The following is a 25,393-nucleotide window of genomic DNA, read 5'->3' as shown; positions in this document are numbered from 1 at the left end:
AGCAGAATTTGCTCCCCTTATGTAGGATGATGTGCCTGGAGCACTAGGGTGATGATCTTGACTCATGTGTGATTATGTTACTGGAATACAGGAGTCAAAGCAGGGAAAAGTGGTGGAACTCTACTCATGACTCCTATTGATTTCCTGTCCACTGGTGGCTGCTGCCCCTTTCCTCTTCTGCCTCTTGTTTGTACACATTCTGTGGTCACATTCCCTGTCAGTCGCTAATCTCGTTGCTTGGCATTAGCCAGGAAAGTGAATCAGGTTTCCTCTATGTTCCTAATTAGCACTCTAATTACAACTATAAATTCCTAGCATTCAGGCCTCAACATTTAACTAGTTGTCAGCAACTACTAGTTGTCAACTACTAGTCCTACTCTAATGGCCAGTAACTTAATTCTTCTGAAACGGAAAGACATGTTAGGAACAAAATATTGCCAGTAGTGCTCTGGATGGTTAACCTTTTGAACGCTAAAATGTTTACTTTAAAAATAGTGAAATGTAAAGCTCTGAGGGTATAGAAAATAGAATGACAAAGCACAAGCCATGTAAATATGGGGCATTTTACTGCTTTCCCTAACTGTTGCACAACTTTTATTTTGTGTGTGGACCACAACTCATGGAGAATCATGAACCTGTCTATTCATAATAGCACTAGCCATCTTCCCCTCTCATTCCCAATCACAATAACATCCCTGTGGTAACTACAGCAATTACTCACACAGAGAAAGTGAAATTAGGAAAGCGTTTAATGTATTTTCAGTTTATTTAATGCAGTTTAGCAGCTACAAATAAAGACAAACTGTGCTATATGGACTAGCCAGCTCCCGCCAGAGCACAGTTTGGGATCCCCTGCTTTACATCTATGCGATGCGATCACCAAACACAGGATAAATGATACTTAGATGAGTTGCCAGGTATATATAGTTTCTTAAATCTAGCAAGATTTTGTCAAAGGCTTTTTGATTTAAGAGCATAGTTTGCCTCACAAACAGCTCAACAAGTCCTAGCGTAAAACTCTTCCACTAAGGGGGTGGTTGGCTTGCAATGTAGGTGCTGGTGAAAATGAGACAAATAACATGCACTAGATAAAACATTTGCTAGGGTGCCTCAGCTCCAAGGCCCTGCCCCTCCACGCCGTTCCCGCCACGCCCCTACACGAAGAGCTCCCGTGCCCCGCCCCCTGTGCATTGGCCGCGCCCCCACGCGGAACTCCCAGGCACCGCCCTTTTTCTCATGGCCCCGCCCCTCTAATCGAACTCCCGCGCCCCGCTCCCTGCGGCCTGGCCCCGCCCCTGGCTGCGGAGCCCGCCCCTCCCGCTGGCCCCGCCCCGCGCACTCGCGCAGGCGCCGAGGTGGGGGGGTGGAGCCTGGCCAGGGCGGGAGCGGCTCGTGGCGGGTTCCGCGTAGCGCCCCCTCCCCCCGCTGCCGCCATGAGCTTCCTGATCGACTCCGGCATCATGGTCACCTCCCAGGTACCGCCCGGGCACGGACCCCCCCGCGGGGCACGCGGGGCCGCAGCAGCGGGCGGGGCCGGGCGCCCCCCCCACCCCTCCGGACCCGGCTGCTCCGGGGGCTGTTTGACTGGCACGCTGAGCCCCCCCCCCCCGTCGCTGGGCCCCGCCCCGGCCTGGCGGTAAAGGGGCGGCGCTGCAGCCCTGACCCCAGCTTCGTGTGACGCGCTTCGTACCCCGCCCCCCCCCAGCGCTCACCCAAGGGGGGATGGTCCCGGGGCCCCCAGCGCTGACTAAGGGGGGACATTGAACTGGGGCCCCCAGCTCAGCCCCCCCCTACAGGTCTGTAATATCTGTGTAAAGAAAGTGAAACGGGGGGGGGGCAGATTTCTCTCCACCTTCCCCAAATCCTGCCCTGTCACTGGGCTCTCGCTGCGCTGTGGCCCACAGGCCAGCAGAATCCTCCCTGATGCCTCGAGTTGACTATTCCTGCCTCACTGCAATCCCCAGGGTTATGGGGTGAAGGGGCTCCCCATTAATCCAGTGTGAGTGCAGGTTCATTGCTATCTTAGACTACGGCTCCCTCCTCTTTTGCTCGTGCTTGTGGTTCCTAACCAGTTCAGTGTCATGACTCTCTGCTTCAGCAGGAAAAAACAATCAGGACCCCCCCCTCCCCCGCCTCCATGTAACCAAGGTAAGATGGTTGTAACCCTCCCGGGAGCTATTGGTGGCCCCTGTTGAGAACCTGCTTCTGTGATGTAAAGTCCACATCAGAATAAAACTATATACACATCTCGAAATCAGTCAGGATCTTTTAATTACTGAAACGATATTCAGTTCAGTAAAATCTCAGGATTGTGATTCCAAGCAAGATGGGGTGACAGGCTATTGAGAATTGAATTCCTATAACCCAACATAATTTGCACAAATCCTAATTTGCCAAGTGTGGGAGCCCATGGCGAAAGTTCAGCCTGCTGGCCTTTGAACTGTCTTACTTGGGTCTATCGTTGTCCAGAGTGCTAGTTACTTATGGCCTCTCCCTCCTGCTTAGAGCAGAGGAATTTGCTACAGTTTTGCTTTCCAAGTTTGAAAGATTTTAGTCTGTTTCTAGAAAGTATTTTTCAACTGCTGTTGGAGCTCAGACACATCATCTCCCTAGATCCACCTGCAACCCAGGACCATCTCCATCTCTTTCATTTCCTCCAGTTTTCGTCAGTCATCTTTCATTTAGTCTCTACTTTAAACATAGCTATCTCACTTAGAGCCTTATTAACCTCTGGTGTCTCCTGCCATCCTGTCCTTATTATTCCAGTTCAAATGGATCAATGCCCTGTTATAGCCAAAACAATGTTATCTGCGGGGGTGGATGGGACACAACCCACTTACTTGAACCTACCTCACTTGCTAGTTACTCGTCCTGTCTCCTTTCTCTTTTTTCTCCCTCATCCAGGTTCTTAAAAAATAGTGTCATTTCCCCTCTGACTGCTTTCAGTCTGGTTTTTGACCATTTCATAGTGCTGAGGCTGTCTTCTGCTTAGTAATGACTTGTGCATTATCTCTAAGGACACATCCTTTTCTTCTTATCCTGCTTGATTTCAGTGTGGCTTTCGGACCTGTTGATCACTCTGTTCTCCTTAAGCAAGTCTCCTTTTCAGTCATTTTCTGATTTGATTTCTTATCTTCTTAAATTGCTTCTCTTTTATTTCTGGTGGAGGCTTTGCATCATCTTCAGAAACATCAAGGTATGTACTTAAATTAACCTACGTAATTGTGCCAATTTATTACTATTCTTCTTCTCTTCTGACCCCTTTATTATTGGCACAATCACTTGTGGTGTCTTAAATTAGACACTAAACTCTTCAGATTGTGTCTTCTGAGTGTTTGTACAGTGCCAGGAACAAAGGAGCCCTAATCTTGATGATATTAGGTAAAAATTGATCTGTGTACTTGATCACCTTCTTGTCTGTATTTCTCTGCTCCCTTTGTAGCCACCCCTTGCCAGCTTCAGCCTTGGAATCACTTTATGTAAGTAACACCTACAATACTTCCTTAACTCATTCCCTAAACCTTCTGCTTGATGGTAATAAGTCTTACCTTTTTCTTACCCTTTTGCTATCAGTCACTTCAAAGACTAAAGTTTCAGAGTAGCAGCCGTGTTAGTCTGTATTTGCAAAAAGAAAAGGAGTACTTGTGGCACCTTAGAGACTAACAAATTTATTAGAGCATAAGCTTTCGTGAGCTACAGCTCACTTCATCGGATGCATTTGGTGGAAAAAACAGAGGGGAGATTGATATACACACACAGAGAGCATGAAACAATGGGTTTATCATATATACTGTAAGGAGAGGTTTCAGAGTAGCAGCCCTGTTAGTCTGTATTCGCAAAAAGAAAAGGAGTACTTGTGGCACCTTAGAGACTAACAAATTTATCAGTGATCACTGTAAGGAGAGTGATCACTTAAGATAAGCCATCACCAGCAGCAGGGGGGGGAAAGGAGGAAAACCTTTCATGGTGACAAGCAAGGTAGGCTATTTCCAGCAGTTAACAAGAATATCTGAGGAACAGTGAGGGGTGGGGTGGGGGGGAGAAATAACATGGGGAAATAGTTTTACTTTGTGTAATGACTCATCCATTCCCAGTCTCTATTCAAGCCTAAGTTAATTGTATCCAGTTTGCAAATTAATTCCAATTCAGCAGTCTCTCGTTGGAGTCTGTTTTTGAAGCTTTTTTGTTGAAGTATAGCCACTCTTAGGTCTGTGATCGAGTGACCAGAGAGATTGAAGTGTTCTCCGACTGGTTTTTGAATGTTATAATTCTTGACGTCTGATTTGTGTCCATTTATTCTTTTACGTAGAGACTGTCCAGTCTGACCAATGTACATGGCAGAGGGGCATTGCTGGCACATGATGGCATATATCACATTGGTAGATGCGCAGGTGAAGGAGCCTCTGATAGTGTGGCTGATGTGATTAGGCCCTATGATGGTGTCCCCTGAATAGATATGTGGACAGAGTTGGCAACGGGCTTTGTTGCAAGGATAGGTTCCTGGGTTAGTGGTTCTGTTGTGTGGTGTGTAGTTGCTGGTGAGTATTTGCTTCAGATTGGGGGGCTGTCTGTAAGCAAGGACTGGCCTGTCTCCCAAGATCTGTGAGAGTGATGGGTCGTCCTTCAGGATAGGTTGTAGATCCTTGATGATGCGTTGGAGAGGTTTTAGTTGGGGGCTGAAGGTGATGGCTAGTGGCGTTCTGTTATTTTCTTTGTTGGGCCTGTCCTGTAGTAGGTGACTTCTGGGTATTTATTTCTGGTAAATTTATTTCTTCTATTTCAGGAGCATAGTCAGAATTCGTCCTCATGTTGCTCATTTACTGCTTGTTACTATTTACTTCTTTGTTCCTCCTTAATCCCTGGTCTCTGCATGTCAGGGATCCATAATGCTATCAAATTTTTAATGTGCTCTAGGGATGGGGTACTCAATAGGTGGACTGTGGGTCAAATCTGGACCTCCAGACACTTTTGAAAGGACCTCAAAATCTTTTTATTTACTTATTATCATCATTGTTGTTTTTTATTTTCTTCTCCGGCGTCTGTCCGACCTCGACTGTACCTTGACCCAGAAATTTGGACCTTGACAAAAAATAGACTACCCCCTGCTCTAGGAAGTGACTGTATCACTGCCATCTGTTCTGCGTTTCTGATCCTATCTCTGACATCAAAAATATCCCTTTAAAATAAATTTTAAAAAAGAATCCTCCATGTTCCTTCTGTTCATCTTCTCTTAACTTTTATCCACCTGTTTTTTTAGACTGATGCCTTTGTGTCATCTGGGAGACAGGTGTGGTCCTGTGGCTAGAGCAGGGCATTGACAGTCAGGGCTCCAGAGTTCTGTTCTATGAGTTCTGCAACTGACTTGTTCACTTTTGACCAAGTCATCTAACCTCTGTGTGCCTCAGTTTATCCATTCCCAAAATAGATATATTTATTCTACCTCCCGAAAGGGTGTTGTGAGGCTTAGCTAATTCAAGTTAGTAAAGTGTTTTGCTTTGAGAATCTCTGATGACGAGTGCTATATAAGGAAAAGCATTATTGAGCTTGATCTGTCTTCTCCCTATAACTTTTTACAGATGAGGCTCTTGCTTTCATGTATTCTGCCTTATTTGTAACTCCCTTCCTCTCCCTGTAAACTGCTTCTCATCTTAAACTTCTTTTCTTTCACTTAAACCAGTCTTTCTAAAGCATTGTGAGATAGTGTGTTAAGGCTGCTATGTAAAAATAAAATGCATTCTAGCTCTTCATTAGTCTAGTGAAAGAGATGATTTCTGTAATATCTGCTTATACCTAGAAGAGGCATGCATTGTAGAAGCCTAGATGCTTGTTTTGCCTCTATTTCCCACTTCCTCTGCCCGCTTTCATTGTAAAGTTGTGCATTATTGGATCTGCAGTAAGGCAGTGGTACTCTGTGTCTCTGTTACATTTCATCTCGCTTTAATCTCTCCCTATCCCCATGCAAACAGCCATTTTGGACCTCCCTGGTTATTGGATATTTGGGAAGTGTGTGAAGAGCAGGCGTTGTAGTCCTTTCTGTGCGTTTCCTGATGCGGTGTTGTCCTGAAGCTTGGGACTTCACATTTTGCAAGTTTCTTCCTAACCAATACCTTTGGATTGGCCTCTCTTTTACAGGTGCTCTTCTTTGGATTTGGGTGGCTGTTTTTCATGCGCAAGCTATTCAAGGATTATGAGGTGAGGAGGGGCTGTTTCATTCAAACTGTGACACTTTACATCTTACAGTGAAGCTGTCACATTGAAATCTAGTCCATTTAATAAAATCAGTAAAAAAAAAAAAAAAAAAAAAAATAGTTTGGGGGTACTTCCCCTTCCTTTGAGTTACTCCTCTCAGCTGTATTTTTATAACAGTCGTAGGTACAAAATTTTCACACAGACATTATTTTTAAGTTGATAATGTCCCTTGAATTTAAATTTTGTAAATTTTGTTAAAAAAGGACAGTGTGACTGGATTGTTAGGAAGAAGTTGATGGGGAATAAAATTGTGACAGTGTAGCAAAATAGGAGGGATATGAGAGAAAGTATTGTGTAGGCTAGGAATGGCCAAAGTGCAGGCCAAATGTAGTCCAATAGAGTATTGCAATACGATCCATGGCTTCATGTCTAGAATTCAGAGTTTGGGCCAGCTGAGACTACAGGGCCCAGCAAGTGATCCACTATCTTGATTCACGTGGCCTGACTGCACTGTATTCTGGAGCATGTAGTCTTTCTACATACAGCACCTGTCTTAAGTACAAAGGCAGCGTACAGTCAGCTCAATGTTGTACAAACTGGATGTAGTCCTCTGGCTCCTTGCAAACTGCTAGCTTATCCCCCTGTTTTGGCAAGGTCCAGGCTCCTCAAGTGTAGACCCAGTTGTGTGCTGAGGCACCGCATGGTTTATTTCCCCTGTCTGATATGTACCTGGCCAGTAACCAGTGAGGATGGAAGTGACTCCTGTCTCGTGTTTGCTCCATCACAGGTGCGACAGTATGTGGTGCAGGTCGTCTTCTCTGTGACCTTTGCCTTCTCCTGCACCATGTTTGAACTCATCATCTTTGAGATCCTGGGGGTGCTAAATAGCAGGTAAGTATGGAGGCTACAAGCCACACGTTCCTAGATAAGGTCCTGGCCTTTGTTTTATTCTCTAGCTGCTCTGGTACTATTTCTGATTCTAATTGTCCCCATATCAAGGAAAGGCTGAAGGCAACATTATGAATAGCTCTGTGAAGACATCTGAACTGCAGGGTCATTCATATGATTGAGCATGAGGCTGGAAGCCAGGTGCTGTGGAGTTCCCATCCAGTGTCTGCTACCAACTTGCTCTGAGACCTTTGGGCAAGTCACTTATCTTCCTGCCTCAGTTTCTCCATCTATAAAATGAGGATTCTGTTTACACCTTTTCCCTCAGGGGTGTTGTGAGGATTAATTCAGATAATGTCTGTGAAGTGCTCTGTAATTATAAAGAGCTACAGAGAGTATTTACTCAGTGATTGATTGTGATGAAAACAGCAAATAAGATACTATGTTAATTGACGAGTAAGCATGATAAAACAGTAACTGTAAATCTTGAACCTTGAAATCAGGATTGTTCGACTAATCTAAAATGACTGAAGACATGGAGTGAGGGCTTCCATATAAAAAGAGAGTTCAAAGTATTAGGCCTACTTCAGAAAGGAATAGAAAAAGAGGATATTGAACAGAGGGATATAGAGGCTGCCAGCTGGGTGCTCCAACTTACCTTTTCCCGTGGTACAAGAATAAGAGTGCACTCAAGGAAATTAAAAGGCAACACATTTAAAACAGATAAAAGGAAATCTACTTCTCCCAGTATATCATTTATCTGTGGAATTTGTCATTGCAGTGTATCAGTGATGAAAATATCTTTGCATGAGTACCATTATAAATAAGAACATATTAAGTTACACTAGCTAGGAAAAATTGAAAGGGACTCTCAGATTATCCTGCATTGGGGCATAAATTGATCCTTAGCTGGAATTGGGAAGAAATTTTGCCTTATTGCTCAATTAGGTGTATTATGGAGTTGCACTGGCCACTGTGGACACAGGATACTTGATTAGATGGCCCATTGCTGTGTTCTGGTATGCTAATTGCTTTTTTATGCACACTTGTGAGCTCTAGAGTAAGATCCAGTATGGAGTGTCCCAGTATGCTGTTTTTAGGTGAGTGTTATTTAGCTGTGCAACTTAGTCTCAAGGGAAGGGGTGAGATGTTTTCAGCTTTAAGAGGAATCCTTTGTGTTATGATCAGGTCCTGACAAATCTTCTGATTCCTTTTCAGCTCCCGGTATTTTCACTGGAAACTGAATCTATGTGTGATTTTGCTTGTCCTAGTCTTCATGGTGCCTTTTTACATTGGCTACTTCATTGTGAGCAATATTCGACTATGTGAGTATGCAGATTTACAGCAGTGAGGTTGCTAGGTTTGAGAATTATGCCTCACAATTGGGGGACAGGCCCCTTTCTCTTTGAAAGATGTCTCATTTTTCTCCCTACTCTGGCAGTTCTTACTGGGTAACTCCTTTTTACGTGTCTCTGAAAGTTCTCTGGGCTTCCAGTGTGACAGACTGTTCGCTCTGGAAGTAATTAAATCAACTGTTGGCCCTTAATACTCTAAACAAGGGGGATCATTAAAAATATCCGTATTCAGTAAATTGTCTCACTACATAAGAGTTGATTATTATTTATTTCTTCTTGCCCAAATTCAGCAACTGCTATTTCGGTTCTTCCTTTCAGCCATGTTTCTGTCTCTTCACCTTTCTTTCTATTTCTTTACTTTGTTTAGCTTTGTTTCCCTCCCGCCTTCCTCCCCCCCTCCCCCTTCCTTTCATTTCTTTGATTTTCAGTCTTTGTTTGTTTATATTGAAGCTGATCGGTAAATGTAAAGCACCAAATTCTAGTCTCAATACCTCTCTGGGCTCAGAGCCCCCACTAAGCAGGTTGGGAGACATTCTTCATGATACCTACAGATGATGTTTTTCTTCATGTTTTCTTCCCTTTCCTGGTTCTTGGAGGTGATTGGTGCCTGTTGGTAACATTATTGGAATTCGTTGCTTTACCATTTGCAGATCATTTGGTCCTTAGAAACCTTGCGTTGACTGTCTTGTTTTGGGGGGAAGTCAAATGACACAGAATCCTAGTAAATTAGTCCTCGCTCTTCTCCCCAACCCTCCTAAGATGAGGACTCAGGCTCCTCATTGGCTGAGATACCTGTCTGCTGCTGCTTACTCTCCTGTATCCTAGTCCTTCCCTAGCCTTAGCTGCTGATGTTCACCATCTCTCTGTTACAGCTTGAGAGTGGAGGGTGGGTGCACTGACTGGGATGAAGAAGAGGTTCCTGGCAGAGGACACGTGGGATGGGTGTTGACTTTAGTACTTCCATTAACTCTTTTCTGCTATGTGTTCTTGCTACTTAGCCTCCAGTGTCTTCCATTTCTCCTGCAGGTATTTTTAAACTCAGAACTTTGATCTGCTCATTAATCATTGTATTCCTTGTAATATCTTCGAGGCATTGTTAGTTCTGGCGATGTTTTGGGTTCCCCAGCTGCATTCTTCATTGATGGATTTAAACATTCACTCCCATTGGTCTTTAATCACAAGATTGCTTAATTCCTTTTGGAAAATTTATTTGTTTAAAAATATTATTATTTTTAATTAACAAGAATTTCTGGTGGTCAGAGCTCAGGAAAAGGTTATAGTTACAAATCATAAAGCCTGGGTCACATATGGGCACATATCGACCCTGTCAGTTGTAACACTTTTTCTAGCCCAGTCTTCTGAGTGCATTCACAAGTAGGGCTAGGTTCCCTCACTCTCTCCCCTATACAGAAGAAGGGCAAGATGCAGTCCACAGACTCTTCCAAGTGCAGGAACTGTTCCCTTACAGCAGTGGTTCTCAGCCCGTGGGCTGCTTGCAGCCCAATCAACACACAGTTGTAGCCCATTTGACATCCTTAGGGCCATACAGGTAGTTAATATATTGTGTGGCCGTGGCCTACATAACACACAGAGAGCTGCATATGCAGCCCACAGTGGTAAATAAGTTGAGAACCACTGACTTACAGTCTAATGGGGGGTAGGAAGTATCAACAGAAGTGGAGTCAGGGCTCTGCTCTACCTGTGCCCAAGTTAGAACAGCTGATCATGCATATTGCATCTCCTTAAGAGATGTGGCAGCATGTGTCCTCCCAGTGTCTGCGAGCTCCAGGATTGTTTATACCTCCTTGAGGAGCAGGCTGTCCCAGAGCTCCCAAAAAGAGACAGCATTGCATTACTCCTTGATCTTGACTGTGCCCGTCAGGTGATTGAGCCATTTGGAGTTGGTCAGTTTCATAAGAGTTACGATACTATACTGCTAGCACAGTAGCAGTGCCAGATTGCTCCTGTTTTAATCATCTCTGTGCAACACAATCTTGAGACTAATGTAGTGATTCTGCAGCCTTGCATGAAGCCTAGACACAGGAACTTCCTAATAATGCCTGTTTTCTCTCCCCTTTTCTCAGTGCATAGACAAAGGCTGCTCTTTGCCTGTGTTGTTTGGTTGACGTTCATGTATTTCTTCTGGAAACTGGGAGATCCATTTCCTATCCTCAGCCCAAAACATGGTGAGTTTTCATATGTATGTTTCTTTCTCCTCCTCCTCCTTTGCAGAGATAGTGCTTCAGCATTTCACTGTGTGGCTCTTGGCAACTCTGTGAACTGAAGTACATTCCATAGCTGGTTGCTTACTCCTGAAAATAAGCTCTGAAAGTCAGGAAACCCCCATGAACCTTTAATGTCACCACAACACAAGTCCAAACAACTGGACTACCTAATTCATTTGTATTGTTTTCCCTCCAGAAAACAGCAGAAATCTAGTAGGTCAGGAAGTCCTGGGTGAATCTGGAATCCAGAGGAACTTAACATTGCTTGCATTTTGGGGGGCAGAGTCCCCAAAATGTAAGACCTAAATGTTGACCACCAACATTCTTCCTTTTGTTGTGGGTGCTAAAGCAAGTCCATGGAAGAAGAGAACTTAGAAGAATCAGCACCCATTATTGAATAGTCAGTACTGAATTCTCGAGACCTGATTTTTGTTACCATGTTGTTCTCCAGCTGCTGTTGAAATGAGTGAGAATTCTGTGCACAGAGGTGACAGCAGAATCAGACCTTAAATGCTTAATGGATGAATTCTCCCTCATTTGCTGATCCCCAGCATTGAAAGGACCCAAGAAGAAAGGAGAAATTAACAGGCTGGCCTGACCCTATAATAGCTGAAAGATTTCACCTGTGATTCCAAAACATTTTTTCTCTCTGAGAAAGAATGCCTGATTACTTCACATCCCACTGAAATCCACCCTCCTCTGGGATTGAATACAGCAGCTATTCAGTAGAGCAACATTGCACATCAGTTTAAGGAACTGGAGGAAAGTAGTGTGTATCCATTTAAAGCTGCAGGAGGAGCTTGGTTTGGCAGAATGTAGCCATCCAACTGGAATTTGGCCAGGGCACTGGAGCTAACCCTCTTAATCTATGTGCAAAAGTGCCATGGAATCTTTGACCACTGGAAATTTCAAGAATCTTTTTTTTTATATCTACTCTTAAAGACAGCACTTACAGTCACATGGTGCCCCTTAGCATCATATGCGGGCATTGGCATAGAGAGACTATAAGAAGAGTGTCCTCTGTTGCATCACAAGCGTGATTAGTATATACTTTAATTAGTTTTCCACTAAAACTTGTGTTGCCCCTCATTTTGACTTTATAAAATGAACACTTTGTACGTCTCCTCTCTGATCACAAGAGGAAGAATGCTAGGAAAGCTTGGGATATCTTGCTTTAAGTACTTGAACATGTCATTTTTAAAGGCATCTGTATTTTACCTGCTCCAATATAATAGCACTTGGGGCAAAAGGCCAATGTATTGTTGCTCTGTAACTGGTGTAAATCTGCATGTGGCTGCACATGACTCTGTGGTCTCAATCCCCTTTTGTTAATGCCCTTTGCTATTGTTTTCATCATTTATTTCCCTTCCCTGAAGCGTGAAATGTGGCCTGGCTCTCAGCCACTTCAGCTTTGCAGTCATATAAGCTCCAAATATGCAGTGTGTGGCTGCTGCTTTGTATCTCATTCCCCAAAGGTGAGTGGTGTTTACTAGTCCGTGGTACCAGATTTCTATGAAAACCTGGTGTGTGGTTGTGGCTGGTGATAGAAGGTTGGGAAGGACAAATGAAACTCAATCCAAATTTTAGCACTTAGTGTTTTAACCGCATTGGTTGCAGTGCAACGCCTTAGTCTGTGTTTTATTGCAATGTTTTTAGTGTGAATTTAGCTCTAATACAAAATGCCAGAGTGACAGTGTCAAAGTTCATGGCAACTGCACCTGTATTCCCCCTCCATGGTCCCTTGAGGGCACCGGCTACAGGCTCCTCAGCAGTCTCCTCTCTTGGTGACCCATGTCTCTCTCTCTCCTGACCAGGGTTTTCCAGGCTGCACTGTTCCTTGCCTACACTGAGTTCCCCTGCAAGTCAGACTGCCTAACCAGGCCAGAGTCTGCTCTTTGCTCTCTCTTCAAATGCTATGAAAAATGTAATTGCCAGCAGTTGTATGTTACCATGCAGCACTTTCTAAGCACTCGTGTATTTTTAAGGTAAACGCATAACAGAAAAAACATATAAAAACAATAAAAGCTCCTGCACACATTAAAAGCTTACCAGTGTTCAGCCATGAGTCTTATGGGGCCTTAGTAGGCCAAAGACCTTCCTACCCCTGCCAGGAAGATTGGTGTTCCCCTTAGACAGCAGGTCCTGTCCATTTTGCTGGATCAGAAGGAAGGCCCTGAGTCAGTTTAAATTCAGGCTATTTATCCAAAAGTCCTTTTTTTATCTGTCCGTCTCTGGAGAATCCAGTCTGAAACAGTATATGCGAGCCTCTCTAGGTGGCAGTACCTCTCTGGAAGTGTCATAAACTGAGTGAATTTGCCTGATCTCCACTCAGTATACCAGGAGCTGAGGTAGCTCTGCCTCATGGAGTAGAACACAATCATACTTAATGACAGGTTTCAGAGTAGCAGCCGTGTTAGTCTGTATTCACAAAAAGAAAAGGAGGACTTGTGACACCTTAGAGACTAACAAATTTATTTGAGCATAAGCTTTCGTGAGCTACAGCTCACTTCATCGGATGCATTCAGTGGAAAATACAATGGGGAGATTTATATACATAGAGAACATGAAACAATGGGTGTTACCATACACACTGTAACAAGAGAGTGATCACTTAAGGTGGGCCATTTCCAGCAGTTGACAAGAACGTCTGAGGAACAGTAGGGGGTAGAGGGGGGGAATAAACATGGGGAAATAATTTTACTTTGTGTAATGACCCATCCTCTCCCAGTCTCTATTCAAGCCTAAGTTAATTGTATCCGGTTTGCAAATTAATTCCAATTCAGCAGTCTCTCGTTGGAGTCTGTTTTTGAAGTTTTTTGTTGAAGAATTGCAACTTTTAGGTCTGTAATCGAGTTCACTCGATTACAGACCTAAAAGTTGCAATTCTTCAACAAAAAACTTCAAAAACAGACTCCAACGAGAGACTGCTGAATTGGAATTAATTTGAAAACCGGATACAATTAACTTAGGCTTGAATAGAGACTGGGAGTGGATGGGTCATTACACAAAGTAAAACTATTTCCCCATGTTTATTCCCCCCCTTCGCCCCCCACTGTTTCTCAGACGTTCTTGTCAACTGCTGGAAATGGCCCACCGGCCCACCTTGATTATCATTACAAAAGGTTCTTCCCCCCCCCCCCCAGCTCTCCTGCTGGTAATAGCTCATCTTAAGTGATCACTCTCTTGTTACAGTGTGTATGGTAACACCCATTGTTTCATGTTCTTTGTGTATAAATCTCCCCACTAGTATTTTCCACTGAATGCATCCAATGAAGTGAGCTATAGCTCACGAAAGCTTACGCTCAAATAAATTTTAGTCGCTAAGGTGCCACAATCATATTTAAACCATTCATGTAAAACAGTGGACCCAAAAGGTACTACTTGGGGTTGTAATATCTCCCCCATGAAGATGTTACATACAGTCTGTTTCACAATAATACGTAAATGTAATGCCATAAGTCTTTCAGGGATATTGTAGGAAATTGCCATATCTGTTACAGAGACTACCAGAGGTGCTATCTGTATCCACAAGATGGATATAGCGCAGCCAGCAGGAGCATAACCTTCTCTACTCTAACCCCATGCCCTGCAACCATGTGTCAGATCTGATGGGGAGGGATCACTTCTACAAGTGAGGGGCCAGTTTTGATCTCTGTAGTCTCGTCAGTTCTTGGTCTCTTGGCTGAAAATGATACCCTTGGTGCCATACAGTGCTAGTTGTAGGAGTGGGCTTTGTGACATGGACAGATGTCTGCCAGAAAGTGAACTAAGCAGCCATCATATGACAAAAATTGGTCACTTCTGGGCTAGTGATTTAGAGCGGAAGGATAATGTGCAGCCCATTCCCAGTCTCCTGCAGACTCTGTTTAGCCTTGGTTTCCTATCCTGTTTTTAAACCCGAGAGTTTCACATCCTTCCCTGGGAGAGCATTTTCTTCCTCCTCTCCCCCCTACCCCCTGCCTGCATACACTTTGAATTACCTCTGGCACCTGGACTCTGAAGGCAATTAGTTTGGTTAAGTAATTGAATGAGTACTATATTCTTTTATGAGGACAACAAAGTGTAAAGTAGTATGGTTAAAAACAACCCCTTACTTACATTGTCTTCTCTTTTTTAGGAATCCTGTCCATAGAGCAGCTCATCAGCCGAGTGGGTGTGATTGGGGTGACACTCATGGCTCTGCTTTCTGGATTTGGTGCTGTCAACTGTCCGTACACATACATGTCCTACTTTCTCAGGTAACCACAGCCTCTTGGAATTTTACTGTGTACACTCCTTGAGATTGTGCCGCCTTCTTGTGTGTGCACTCTCTCGGATTTCCCTAGGACACTGCCCAGGTTTGGTCCTGGCCCTTCCTTTCCCATCCTCCCAAGCCTGCTGATTCTAGCTGTCCCATCTATACTGTAAGACCCCTTCCATCACTGATGTGTGCTGTCCTCACATAGGCTCTTCAATTTCAATTTGTTTGTCCCACATGCTTGTCCTTGTTCACATTCTCCTTGGAGTGAAGTACCAAGGCTAATAGGCTATTGTGTGTATGTTTCAGGAATGTGACAGATGCAGATATTCTAGCCCTGGAGCGACGTCTCCTCCAAACCATAGACATGATTATCAGCAAGAAGAAAAGGTGAGAAGAACAGAGCAGACTCAAGATACTTTAATGCTGTTGGGATTAGCAGATTGCAGGGATGTGGTGTCTTTGGAATAGCCAAAATCTTGGCTGTCAGGAGTGGGAGGTAGTTGCATAACTGTATCAGATAAGATTCCTTGCTCTAGTGAAACAAGTGGCCTGAAGGGGTTAGAATGGTGTATGTTATTGTAGCAGTCATTTCATGCCCTGACACACAATCTGTTCTGTTCCATTACAGGCCTAGACCCTAAACTTCTCGAGGTCACTTCCAGCTGCGCATTTTTAGGATAAGGAGGAATTAAATAGTTAGAGGTTCTTTGTTATTGGAAAACTTTTCCTCTGTGCTGTGCTGGGTGTCACAAGGGTCAATATTTTGACTTGGGAGAGAGGGGTATTTAGTTTAAAATAATTATCAATGACCTTGAAGAGGGCTTGATGCCAAATGTGGCTCTACTGGCTGCAGATACAAAAAAGAGGACAAGTAAACACAGTGGAATCATAGATTGCATTGACAATGCTATGAAAAGGTTTCAGCTTAGGGTTGGATAAGTGGCTCATGCATTTCAGTGCAGTGAAATGTTGAAGTAATGAGGCTGGGAGCCAGCAGTGATTATAGAGATTAAGTTGTAGTGTAAATGGGAGCATGAGGAACAATATACAGCAGCTGCTTTTGTATTTGAACCAGTTCTTGAAGTCTTGTACAGATGGTCCAAAGCATCAAACAGTCCCACCCCGTAATGGCTTTACATGATTCTGCTTTATGAATGCTTGTCACACAGCCCCTTAATGACTACCAGAGTGCAGCGGTTCTCAAACTTCAATGCACCGCGACCCCCTTCTGACAACAAAAATGACCACATGACCCCGGGACTGAAGTCTGAGCCTGCCTGAGCCCCACCGCCCCAGACAAGGGGGCCAAAGCCAAAACCCAAACCCTGTCACCCAGGGCTGAAGCCCTTGAGCTTTTGCCCGAGGCAGTGGGGCTTGAGCTTTGGCTTCAGCCCTCCGTTGTGGGGTTTGGGCCTCTGCCCTGGGTCCCAGTAAGTCTAATGCCAGCCATGGTGACCCCATTACAATGGGGTCCCGACCCACTTTGGGGTACAAACCCACAGTTTGAGAACCACTGCCATAGGGTATTGCTGGATTCAGTCCAGTCCTCACAGCTCTGGGGAGAAGGCAGTTGTACAATGACAGAGGTACTCCAAAGGAGAGAGGCATTTGGTGGGTTGTGTGGTCACTGAAAGGCCCTCTGAGATTGAAGACTGTGGAGTCACGTGATCTGGAAGAGGACATAGGAGGCTGACAAGTCACATGACTGAGACACTATTTGAATCTTTATTTTTAATTGGTGTGAAATCCATTCTGTAATACTGAACCCTCAACAGCATGGCAGCTTGTTTGATTAGGACTGAGTTCCGTTCCTGAGCTGAGTGAGATGTTTTGGAGCAGGATTGGTGATTGGGTGAATGATAGGGTTGTGTCGCTGCACTGAATAAGTTTCGCAATGTCTGCTGCACAAGGCGTCTTTTTCTGAGAACTGAATCTTTTCTCTTTTCAGAATGGCAATGGCCCATAGGACCATGTTCCAAAGAGGGGAAGTGCACAACAAACCTACTGGCTTCTGGGGAATGATAAAAAGTGTTACCACATCGGCCCCTGGCAGTGAAAGTATCCTTCCTCTCCTGTCCATGGGGCTTCAGGCTAGTTCCCTGCTGAGTAGAAATGGGATTTAATTAGGAAAAAAGACAGGGAGGCCAGTGTTGTTATGCATTTATATATCACACAGGTCTTCCCAAAGCATAGAGTCAGAAACACTTTATTTCTCAAAGAGCTTACACTATAGCACAACAAAATATTGGACATCTGCTCAGGTAAGGGTTGGTGTAGGGAGAGTGTTGATGAGAACAAGATAGAAAGGAATCCCATGAGAAGGGGTAGGGTGAGATTAAGGAAACAGCGGGAGTTACAGAAAGACAATAGCTTTTGCTAAGCATTCAGATTCAAATTCCCCAAAATGCTTAGGGAAGGGGGTAGGGAACCTTACTTAGAGCCATATGGGTAGGATTCTGGGCCAACAGGAAGGATCAGAAGGGTATGAATGGTGAGGAAAATTCTCCACTTGGTTTGATAACCAGTCTGTAACTCCCAGCAAAAGTCCTGTAGATGGTGATGGAGTGCAAGTAACACAAGGAAGTTCTGATGGCTCATCTTAAGTGATCACTCTCCTTACAATGTGTATGATAAAACCCATTGTTTCATGTTCTCTGTGTGTGTATATAATCTCCCCACTGTATTTTCCACCTAATGCATTCGATGAAGTGAGCTGTAGCCCATGAAAGCTTATGCTCAAATAACTTTGTTAGTCTCTAAGGTGCCACAAGTCCTCCTTTTCTTTTTGCGAATACAGACTAACACGGCTGCTACTCTGAAAAGGAAGTTCTAGTGGAGATTAAGGTGTGCAGATGTTATCAAAACAAAGCAGCTAGTTTTTGGGAGAGACTTAGTTCTGTTTGGTAGTGTGGATTCCTCTGCTTGTGATACAGAGATGAGTTATGCGACCCTGTTGAAGGGACCATGCTGCCCAGCATTGTTACAATGGAGTGCTCTGAAGATTCTATCCTATGAGGGTTTTTGGTGCAGTTTAAACTGAGATTGTGTCTGTGCAGGGAGCCCAGGAATGGAGGAATCTCAGGGTATGTTTGTTTCCAGCTGATGTTAGCAACTTCTGCAGAATTCTACCCTTGACTCTTCTGGTTTGCCAGATCTGTCCCTTATCCAGCAGGAAGTGGATGCATTGGAAGAGCTGAGTCGGCAGCTTTTCCTAGAAACTGCTGATCTGCATGCAACCAAGGTACAGAGCAAAGAGCTAGATTGATAGTCTGGGAGAGGATGAGCAGAATAGGCAGAAGTAATTTTAAAGTCATTCAGCTGGCTATGACAAAAACAGTAGCTGGTTTCTCAGCTTTGGCACAATATTGGAAGAGTCTGTTTCTCAAATCTCGGGGTCAGATGGCAAGCCAATTCAAATATGCAATGGAACATGTACTCTGTCTGAGAAAAGGCCAGCAATCCCAAACTGTGTTGGGATAGGAGAGAGAGTAACCAAGGCGTCTGTGCTCAGTTCCACTGCTAATAAGGCCCTGACCTAGTCTTTTCTTCTGCAGATTGGCCTCACAATGTACTGAAGTGATGAGTTCTTATGTTCTATAAAAATTAATACACGTCAGTGCTAAAATGTCAGGAGGTGGCATGGCTTAATGGAAGCCAGGACAGGAAGTTTGGAAATCTGGATTCTCCTTCCAGATCTTTATTAGCTGTGACACCTTGGCACGTCACTGGTCAGTGCCTCAGTTTCCCCATTCATAAGAGGAGCTGTTGTTACAGCTCTATCTCACATGGGACTTGAGGTTCATTCATTAATGTAAGTGTAAACACTTGAATGGCGAGAGCTGTAGAAGGACAAAGTAATCATTGCTGATTTTTACTGGTTATTATTTAAAACTTATAAATTTGAATTTTATGTGAACCTGAAAATGTTAAATGTGTGGGTGGTTTTTGTTCCCCTTCAGGAGAGAATAGAATACTCCAAAACTTTCCAGGGGAAATACTTTAATTTCCTGGGTTACTTTTTCTCCATCTATTGTGTCTGGAAAATCTTCATGGTACGTAAATGTCGTATATTGTTGTCCATAAACATCTTGCATGGAGGGTTACACCTTGCTTGGATTGTGTTTGACACATATGGTAATGAGACTTTACACACACTCTTGCCTGCACTTTAAGAATATTCTTCCAGTTTCCTTTCATACGTCCTGTTCCTGGAAATTTAGTTTCTGAATGAAATTAGCATCCATTTGGGATAACTGTTTTTTACTGCATTGTGTGTTTTCATACATTTTGTATACTCTCAGTTAACTCTATGGTATTGTTCTGCGATGAAATGCAGAGCAAAGGACATGTATGTGTCTCACAGATACAGTTGTGCTGTGTATACGACATTCCCTTGAACTGATGCACTTGTCTCTCCTGCAGGCAACCATCAATATTGTATTTGATCGAGTTGGGAAGACTGATCCAGTCACAAGAGGAATTGAGATCACTGTAAATTATCTGGGAATCCAGTTTGATGTGAGAACCATTTAAAACCCCCACTCATATCAGTAATTGCTGTTTTATCTATTACTAACTGAACTGATGTCGTGGGAGCAGCTGGTGGGCATTAATAGGACTCCGAGAAGGGGCTTAGATTTCTCCACCAATCTCTAAGATGGGAAATATAGTGTGAACATTGCTCTTAATACACTAGTATCCAAACTTAATGGTCACTCCTCTCACCATAAAGTTATGACGCGCCCTGTGCAAGTATCTTTTATGACACCGAGTCCACAACTATCCCCATGCTAGAGGTGGATATAATGCAGCATTAGCCTCTGGGTATCACCTTTAGAGAGCACATCATTTTAACCATTTTTCTAGTGAAGTTAATGCTGGAGGATGTCCACTATCCACACAACAGGCCTATTGCATGTTAGTAGCTCATCATGCTGCACACCCTGACCTGGAGGCAGGAAAAGGTCCTTTGAGCTTTTGTGTCGTGGCCCCGTGAGGTGCGAGCATTCCATTCACTCCCATCTTAATGGAGTTATTTCCATAGGTGGTTGTTTATCACTCTCAGGCAGAGATTGATGGTTAGAGAAGAGAACTCTGAGCTGGATTTTTGTTTGTGGCTCTGCCATTGATTTGTGTTCTTGGAGAAGTCACTTAACCATTATGAGCCTCAGTTTTCCCATCTGTAAAATTAGAACAATACCTATCTTACGGGATGTTGAGCAAATAATTACAAACGCAAAACTACATTAAAAGGACGTGATTAAGGTTGTGACGTCAAGCACTCAAAAGTTAGGAACTGCCAGCGTTAAGGTTGCCTGTGAAGCCTTAATTCAGCTTCCTTGTGCGTATGCATTCTGGTACAGTCTGTAGTTAAACGATCACTAGGGGCCTACCAAATTCATGGTCCGTTTTGGTCAATTTCACGGTCATGGGATTTTAAATATCGTAAATTTCATTATTTCAGATATTTAAATCTGAAATTTCACGGTGTTATAACTGTAGGGATCCTGACCTAAAAAAGGGTTGTGGGGGGTGAGTTGCAAGGTTATTGTGGTGGAATCACTTTATTGCCACCCTTACTGCTGTGCGGCTACTGGCAGTGGTTCTGCCTTCAGAGCTCGCTGGCTGGAGAGTGGTGGCTGCTGGCCAGGAGCCCAGCTCTGAAGGCAGTGTCACTGCCAGCAGCAGCACAGAAGTAAGGATGGCATGATTGGGCACTGCCTTCAGAGCTAGGTTCCTGGCTAGCAGCCGCTGCTCTCCGGCCACCCCGCTATGAAGACAGCATAGAAGAAAGGGTGGCAATACCCAATCCTCCTACAATAACCTTCTGCCCCTCTTTAACTCCTGTTTGGGTCAGGACCCCCAGTTTGAGAAACACTGATGAAATCTGCATAGTATAGGGCAAAAGTACACAAAAGACCAGATTTCATGGTCTGTGGCACATTTTTCATGGCCATGAATTTGATAGGACCCTAATGATCACATACTATTTTTTCCTCTCTTCCCTCCCCCCCCCCCCCCGATTCCTCCTTCAGGTTTCCTGGACCAGGTGCAGAAGGAGGAAGGGGAATAATTGAGAGCACAGCAGAGACAGGCTCCCTGATCTCAGTTTAGGTGTCTGGACCTCAGGATGGATTGATTTAAATCAAGGCAAATTAAATAATGATTTAAATCACCAAGTGGAAAGCCTCTATTTTGATCATTGATTTTTAATCAACTTTTCCATTTTTCCACTCTTTGTTATTTACTAAAGGAAGGTACATTCTCATTGGTTGATCTAACCCCAGGCAAGCTATGGCCTGTGGGCCGGATCCGGCCCATCAGGGCTTTCGATCTGGCCTGCAGGATTGCTACTTCTGTGGCGCCGCGGGGCTAAGGCAGGCTCCCTGCCTGCCCTGGCCCCGTGCTGCTCCCAGAAGTGGCCGGCACCATGTCCTTGAAGTCTCTCCCCTCTTCTGGGAGCGGCGCAGGGCCAGGGCAGGCATGGAGACTGCCTTAGCCCTGCTGTGTGCCGCTGCCACCCCAGAGCCGCTCAAGGTAAGTGGTGCCAGGCCGGAGCCCGCACCCTGCACCCCTGCCTGAGCCCCCTGTTGCACCCCGCACCCTTCCCCCTGCTCTGAGCTCCCTCCCACACTCCATACTCCTCCTGCGCCCAACCCCTTGCCTTGAGCCACTCTCCCTCCCATGCCCCACCCCCCGGCCCCTGCATGCAGTTTCCCCACCCAGATATGGCCCTTGGACCAAAAAGTTTGCCCACCCCGATCTAATCATTAAAACGTTGACTTACAGCTAAATAGAGCCTTTACACTATATTTGATACTCCTGTTTGCTACCTAGGAAGATACAACACTGTATCTACATTTATTTAAGCAATTACATAGCTGAATATTTTCAGATTCTTATGAATTCTACATTTTTAGTATGCTAGAAAATAGTGAATGAGATATTATTTACTAGATAATTAACTTTTTGCTCATCATTTGTATCAAACTGCATTAGGATGGTAACTGGAAGTTATTTAAATACACAAAACAGCATATATTTATTAAACAAAACAACCTTAAATGTTTTGTATACATAACTTTTCTTACCAATATATGTTTCACATTTACAAATAAATTATTAGATGTTTAGGCCTTAATGTATTTTATATTAAATTAAGATTTCATTTTAAACATGTTTATTTTTAAAAAGAAAAACATATTGTAATTTAAACAATTAAAAAAAATCTGATTTAAATAAAAGTAATTGATTTTAATCCATTCTGCTGGACCTGGCACAACCCCCAGCAGCTCAGAGCTGCAATTGCAGGGAGAGTCCTGCTGAGCCTTGGGCTAGAGCATTTTCAATATGAATGGACTCTTCAGGGAATATAACTGTATACCCCCCTCCCCCTCCTCTTCCCCCCAGATTTCAAGCCCCTACTCCAATGTATGGGGGCTTTACTGCTTTTCAAAGAAAAGGTCTCTGGAATTTTTTAACATGGTCAAAACAAAGTACTTTTTCATAGCTTGGAAATGGCTGAATTGTTTTGACTGAAACTGTTTGGAATTTTGAGGCAGACACCTTCCATGGAAAATTTCAGCCCACATAATTAAAATGTGACCAAGTTATAACCAATTGAAAAGAGAGTCTTATAATGAAATGTGTTGGGCAACCTTAATAATAAATGGGGCTACCAGCCCTTCCTATAATAATAATCTCCTCTGCTTGTTGTAGCCATATACCAGCTATCCAGAAGAGGGCAGTGGTTCACGTTTGTTGTGAACAGATGGAAACGCTGATGGACCTTACCTAATATATTACATGTATCTACAAGGCAGTTATATGTACCTTTATGTACCAAATAGATGTGTGTTCTTTTTTATTTACTTCTGTAAATATTCACTTCTGGACCCCCAGTTCCTTCCTTGAAGTCCACATAAGCTAGATCTGTGCATTTCCCATGTGTGTAGAGTAAGCACTTGCACACGAAAGTACCCATCTGTGTGCCCTTGCAGGAGAATATATACCTGTTTGTAAATTTCTCTATAGTGAGTATCTGCACAGTATGAGAATTCAGAGATCCTGTTAATTGCACATCCACACACATTTTTCATATGCCTGGCTCTAGGGATTTAATAATTTCCTGTTTTTGTTGGTGCAGGTAAAATTCTGGTCTCAGCACATTTCCTTTATCCTTGTTGGAATAATCATCGTTACTTCCATCAGAGGCTTATTGATCACACTCACAAAGGTATGCCTGGCCAGGGCCCTTTTATGTGACAGCAGTCCAGGAGAGCTTGCATGTATTTCTAAATTACTCAAGAGAGCACTGTGTAAACCAGGTTTTCAACCTTTTTTCATTTGTGGACCCCTAAAAATTTTTGAATGGTGGCGTGGACCCCTTTGGAAATCTTAGACATAGTCTGCGGACCCCAGGTTGAAAACTCTGGTGTAAACCTTCAGTACAAATGTAGGACCTGTGGTCTTAATTCAGTTAGTGGACAAATAGGGATGAGGAGGGCTGGGATAGAAGTCCTTGCAGGGAGTGGGATGGAGAAAAAGGTCTTTTATGGCTGAATTAGAGAAGGGGAGGATAACTTTTTCTGGCTTATTTGGGGTATGGTCCTATTGAGAATTCTTTCAGCAATTTCAGTCACTAAATGCAATGCACAATCTATAAGTGCCTCCAGTCTAACCAGAGAAATGGTGTTAATGTTAGGGCTCTATATAGTATAAATGTTTTAAAAATTACTGGTATAATCTGTGAGACTGTCCTTGCACTAGACTTCTTCTCTTAAAATCTCCCTGTTACTACCAACAGTAGGCATGCTAGTGTAAATTGGCTGCCATCAATTTAATTGGCAGGCTTTCTAGCTGCTCAGAACAGATCTAATGGTCAAATCCCTGGTTACTGCCTGTGGGCAGTTTATATTAGCCCTTCCACTGTTTTTACAATCAGTGGTAGTAAGATTGGGAAATTTTAAGAGAGAAAGTGTAGTGTAGACAAAGCTTAACAGTGATGTGGAAGCCTAGATTTGTTAGTATTGGGTATTGAATGATGATTAAGAGGACTTGGGTTGCTTCATTTAAACTGCTGGCTATTTCTGGGGAGCAGGTAGGGGATTAATGCTTTAGTACAACCATGAGGGAAAACTGTGGCGCAACACAACAGGGTGACCCATTGATGCTGGCCTGTAAACTGGGCTTAGACATACCTAGGCTAGAATGTATTTTGGGTTGTTTGTTTTTTTGTTTTTTTAAAACTGGATTCTCCACAAAGGCTGTCCATGCAGTGTTAGTAGCTGGTTTAGTGGGACACACGTTAAAACACTTGTAGCTCTACTGGCGACAAGGCTCAGGTCTGTACCTTTGAAAAGTGGGGTGTACAGATACATCTAGGAAGCACGTCTTTTTTTCCTTCAGTGCTGGTTTCTAGGACTAAAGGGAAATGATTGGAGCATGTATTCCTTCCATGTTCCTGTAGAAGGGAACACAAACTTGCCTGTGGGTGAAAATAGGATGAGAGTCCTATTTTCAGTATTTTTTTTTTTCCTCTTTACAGTTCTTCTATGCCATCTCCAGCAGCAAGTCCTCCAATGTTATTGTTCTGCTGTTGGCACAGATTATGGTGAGTATCCAGACCAGCTAGTGAACTTTTATCAAATTGTCACATCTCAGCAAAGTAGCCACCTGTGAAGCAGTTAACTGATGCGCTTCTTGTATCTTATCTCCAGGGGATGTACTTCGTCTCTTCCGTGCTCCTAATCCGGATGAGTATGCCCCCAGAGTATCGCACTATCATTACAGAAGTCTTGGGGGAGCTGCAGTTCAATTTCTATCACCGTTGGTTCGATGTGATATTCCTGGTTAGCGCTCTCTCCAGCATCCTTTTCCTCTACTTGGCACATAAACAGGCACCAGAGAAGCACATGGCGCTCTGAATCCATTCCAGTTCTGTTCACTGTTCTGTAATCCCTCCAGGTGGACTACTGCAACTCATTAGGGGTGACAGGATTTGGAGAGAGGGAGGGCAGCTCTTTCTGTGCTTTGATGATGTAACTGGCCCTTCTGACTTCCATACTTGCATTTAGAAGCTACATGGTTCATACTGTGAAGAGGGTACCATGAGCTGAACAAACAGCAGAGGCAGGATAAAAGTGGAGGACAGCTGAGAGCCATGGAATAGGAAACTCCATGGGACAGAGGTGTCTTACGGTTTTGAAAAATCTGCCAGGGATGGTCTGAGGAGAGATCTCTTAAAATCGCTGGTAGAAGAATTCTGCATAGAGGGCACCGAGGAAACGTGATTTCAGTTTAAAAACATATCAGTCTTAGTCCAGAGTTGGAGGGTGTTGATTCTGGATCTGAATGTCTGAGTCTGTGAAATTAAATCAGCTTTCATAATACCTCACCACTAGCATCTTAATTGTTTGTGTCAGTCCCAGGGATTTTAATGGAGATGAGCAAGTGTGTGAATGTGTCACGGTTTGGCAGAGGGAAAAGTGGATTGA

At 43.8% G+C, this 25,393-nt stretch overlaps 1 protein-coding gene across 4 annotated transcripts; it reads left to right on the top strand.

Moving 5' to 3' along the window:
• The first annotated feature begins 1,337 nt into the window (after positions 1-1,337).
• GPR89B (G protein-coupled receptor 89B) lies at positions 1,338-25,293 on the top strand. 4 transcript variants are annotated; one of them, XM_043509804.1, is made up of 15 exons: positions 1,418-1,475; positions 3,443-3,479; positions 6,133-6,192; positions 6,977-7,080; positions 8,296-8,402; positions 10,517-10,618; positions 14,775-14,895; positions 15,204-15,284; positions 16,846-16,955; positions 18,050-18,138; positions 18,857-18,949; positions 19,320-19,415; positions 23,044-23,133; positions 24,445-24,510; positions 24,617-25,293. In XM_043509804.1, exons 3-15 carry the CDS (start codon positions 6,166-6,168, stop codon positions 24,821-24,823), a joined length of 1,293 nt encoding a protein of 430 aa, XP_043365739.1. In that variant the 5' UTR covers positions 1,418-1,475; positions 3,443-3,479; positions 6,133-6,165; the 3' UTR covers positions 24,824-25,293. The 4 variants fall into 4 exon arrangements, with proteins under 4 accessions (XP_038258636.1, XP_043365739.1, XP_043365746.1 ...); XM_043509796.1 differs by lacking the exons at positions 1,418-1,475; positions 3,443-3,479 and adding exons at positions 1,847-1,999; positions 5,326-5,334; XM_038402708.2 differs by lacking the exon at positions 3,443-3,479 and having other exon boundaries at positions 1,338-1,475.
• Positions 25,294-25,393: the final 100 nt, after the last annotated feature.

Source organism: Dermochelys coriacea, chromosome 1, assembly GCF_009764565.3.
Source record: "Dermochelys coriacea isolate rDerCor1 chromosome 1, rDerCor1.pri.v4, whole genome shotgun sequence".
NCBI lineage: Eukaryota > Metazoa > Chordata > Testudines > Dermochelyidae > Dermochelys > Dermochelys coriacea.
This window is presented reverse-complemented; position numbering and strand designations above follow the sequence as displayed.

Coding starts and splice junctions, on each gene's coding strand:
- GPR89B (XM_038402708.2), top strand. CDS start 1,434: ATGAGCTTCCTGATCGACTCCGGCATCATGGTCACCTCCCAG. Junction 7,081..8,295: donor CTGGGGGTGCTAAATAGCAG/GTAAGTATGGAG, acceptor ATTCCTTTTCAG/CTCCCGGTATTTTCACTGGA. Junction 14,896..15,203: donor TACATGTCCTACTTTCTCAG/GTAACCACAGCC, acceptor TGTATGTTTCAG/GAATGTGACAGATGCAGATA.